Source organism: Helobdella robusta, assembly GCF_000326865.2.
Source record: "Helobdella robusta unplaced genomic scaffold HELROscaffold_2, whole genome shotgun sequence".
In the NCBI taxonomy this organism is placed as follows: Eukaryota; Metazoa; Annelida; class Clitellata; order Rhynchobdellida; family Glossiphoniidae; genus Helobdella; species Helobdella robusta.
Window position 1 is genome coordinate 2,065,425 of NW_008704083.1, and position 2,746 is coordinate 2,068,170.

General features: G+C 31.6%; 1 protein-coding gene across 1 annotated transcript; it reads right to left on the bottom strand.

Annotated features, from left to right (window-relative positions):
* Window positions 1–725: 725 nt before the first annotated feature.
* Window positions 726–2,316, bottom strand: HELRODRAFT_160116 (hypothetical protein; the record flags this gene model as incomplete). The annotated part of the gene is made up of 4 exons (XM_009017129.1): window positions 726–792; window positions 1,295–1,589; window positions 1,824–1,941; window positions 2,197–2,316. The coding sequence occupies 4 exons, from the start codon at window positions 2,314–2,316 to the stop codon at window positions 726–728; spliced, it is 600 nt and encodes a 199-aa protein (XP_009015377.1).
* Window positions 2,317–2,746: the final 430 nt, after the last annotated feature.

The following is a 2,746-nucleotide window of genomic DNA, read 5'->3' on the forward strand; positions in this document are numbered from 1 at the left end:
GAAAGATGTTATTGTGGAAGTAAGAGAGATGATGGCGATGTAGATGAACCTGTAGGGCGAAATGTAAACTGATCTTGTAATAGTGGTTTGATTGATGGATGGTTGAAACATGGATAGATGAATGACCTTACGATGAATTTTTATAGAATACGTGTGAGTATGGGGGTGATAAATATTGGGTGATAATCTATTGGTAATGACGGGTATTTTGTTTTAGGAATTGGATGGATTGTGCTGGATTTCCATTGTGATGGGATGAATGAGTGTATTAAGCAGTGATTGTAGAGTGAACATAAGGTGCTAGTGATGAATGGAGCGATAATTTGATAACTCGATAGCGGATGAACCGATTTTCGTTATTTTACATTTGTCTCATAGTACCTATATAGCATAATACATAGTTTCAAAATAATATTTTTACATGTTTTAATGATGACAACTAAGTGAATTAGAAAATGTAGCATATGGCGCATTTTCATTGGCTGTATATTTGATAAAGTTTATTCAATGCGTAGATGGAGCGCACGTAATATCCTCAAATTATGAAACTCAAATTAGAACAGCTAGTAGATTAAATAAACCAAGTTAAAAAATCTTTTAAAGTAATTAAATTAAAAATAACTAATTTAATTTGATTTAAATTAATTTAATTTTAATTTCAATTGTTTTGAAAATGATTATTAATTTTTTAGTTTATGTATTAACTATTACTTTTATTATTTTTTTTATAGTGGATATTTGTTTATATTTTTTTCGTCCCCTGAAAATACGATGCAGGTTGTAAAATTATTTCTTTTCATTTATTTAGATGTTGTTATTTTTTTCATTTATTTAGATGTTGTTATTTTTAACTTTTAAGTATTTTGGTAATCATGAAGAATACGCAGTTAAGCTCCACCCCCTTTTTTGATTGTCACTTACGGTCACTTATTACATGCATAGGAACTAAATAGACAATGATGAAAAGATGTAAAGCTTTAAAAATGAAATTAGATTTTAAAACTTATATCATGAATTAAATTACAATTATGTTAAATAGCTTTTCATTAATTTTTTTTTATAATTAAATGATTTTACGACGCAATTTACGATGCAATTGAAAATTTCCATAATCGAAAAACGAATGGCAGCACACAGATCCATTCTCTTAACCAAATAAATTAAATTATTTAACAAACTTTTAAAATGTTATAAAATAAAACTTTGTTTCGGTTGTATAAGGAATAACAATGGCTTTTTGTTATTCTATATTTCATTTTAAGCCCTTTTTAGCTTGGGTGGCTCTGAAAAGAACCTTTGTTGGGACAAAAATGTCTTCATTAGAGTGAGCGTCCTTTCAAACTTATCTTTCTTTCTGGCAATGCTCCTATGCCACATAAATTCATCCAAATAGGAGGACAAGTGGTTATCACATGTTTCTTTCAATCCTTTGAACTTGTCTTTGGCGCACCTCCAAAGATTTTCCACCTTATTTGTGTGTACACTGCTGGGAGCCTTAAACTTCCTTGAATGGTTGACGGTGTCATATTGATAGCTAATATTACCAATGGCATTGAACGCTCTCCATTCATCAGGCCATTTTGTTGTACCTGTTAAACAAGCATGGTGAGTATGAAACGTATTTCAGATTTGATTCATGAAATTTAATTTTAATTTACCAGGCAAAATATGACGTTGAATTAAGGGGAGCAACGTCTCGGCGACTTTTTTCTCAACCTCAACTGATGCGTTGTTGATGTCGTGGTCAATTTCACTAAAGGCCCATCTTTGGCGAAAAGGTCTTGCAGGACCGTTTCAAGTTCTTTTTGAACTGCTGACCACACTTTCGTCAATCTGGACTATGTCACCAGGACCCCCGATTTGCATACGTTGAGCGGCCATCCATGAAGAGCACAACTCTCGCAAAAAATTGAACCAATCAACTATGGAGTGTTGCAATATCTGCAAAAGCGTTAATACAGTTGTTTGTTGTACGTCGTTCAACGACCGGTAGAACTCACATTATTGAACCTAGCCATGATTTTTATTTTTTTTTAATCAATATCAATTCATATTAAAATACATTTACCATGACACATTTTTCAATCTGAAGTTTACTCTTCTGAAAAAAAACCAGACCCCAATCAAAAAACCAGACCCCATCTTTCAAGTTTTTTTGGGCAACATCTCCATCTCATGTCCGCATTTTTTACAAACCCGAAATTGTGCCAACATTCCGTGTTCCTGACACCAACTAATGCAGTCCTCCTTTTTTACACTTAATGCATTTAACTGCATTGATGAGATACCACTGACGCTGGGATAAATAGCGGCCATTGTTAATTTTTTTATAAAATATTGTGAGGCACAATGAAAACAAAAAGAATTGGCGCTGACAGACGATATGTGATAAAAGATCGTGAGTCGTTTCGATTAATATTTTTAAAATTTAAACTTTTAAAAATTAATGATATATATAGCAAAACAAGTGTAGTATTTAAGTTTTTTGCTTTTTTAATTTTAAATTTATTTGAATAAAGAAAATATAACACATTATTTGTTTACTTTTCTTTGTTTTGTCTACCAGCATATCAATGTCAAAACCATGGATATAATTGATATGACATAAAAATTAATTTATTACAAAAATTGTTTTTTGTTCTATAGATCAAGCACTGACGCTTGATCTTGTCGTTGTCTTCTTCAGCGTCTTTGATTAATCGTCTGATCTGAAATTATCGCTTGCGAAGTTTTTGTCTCGTTTGCT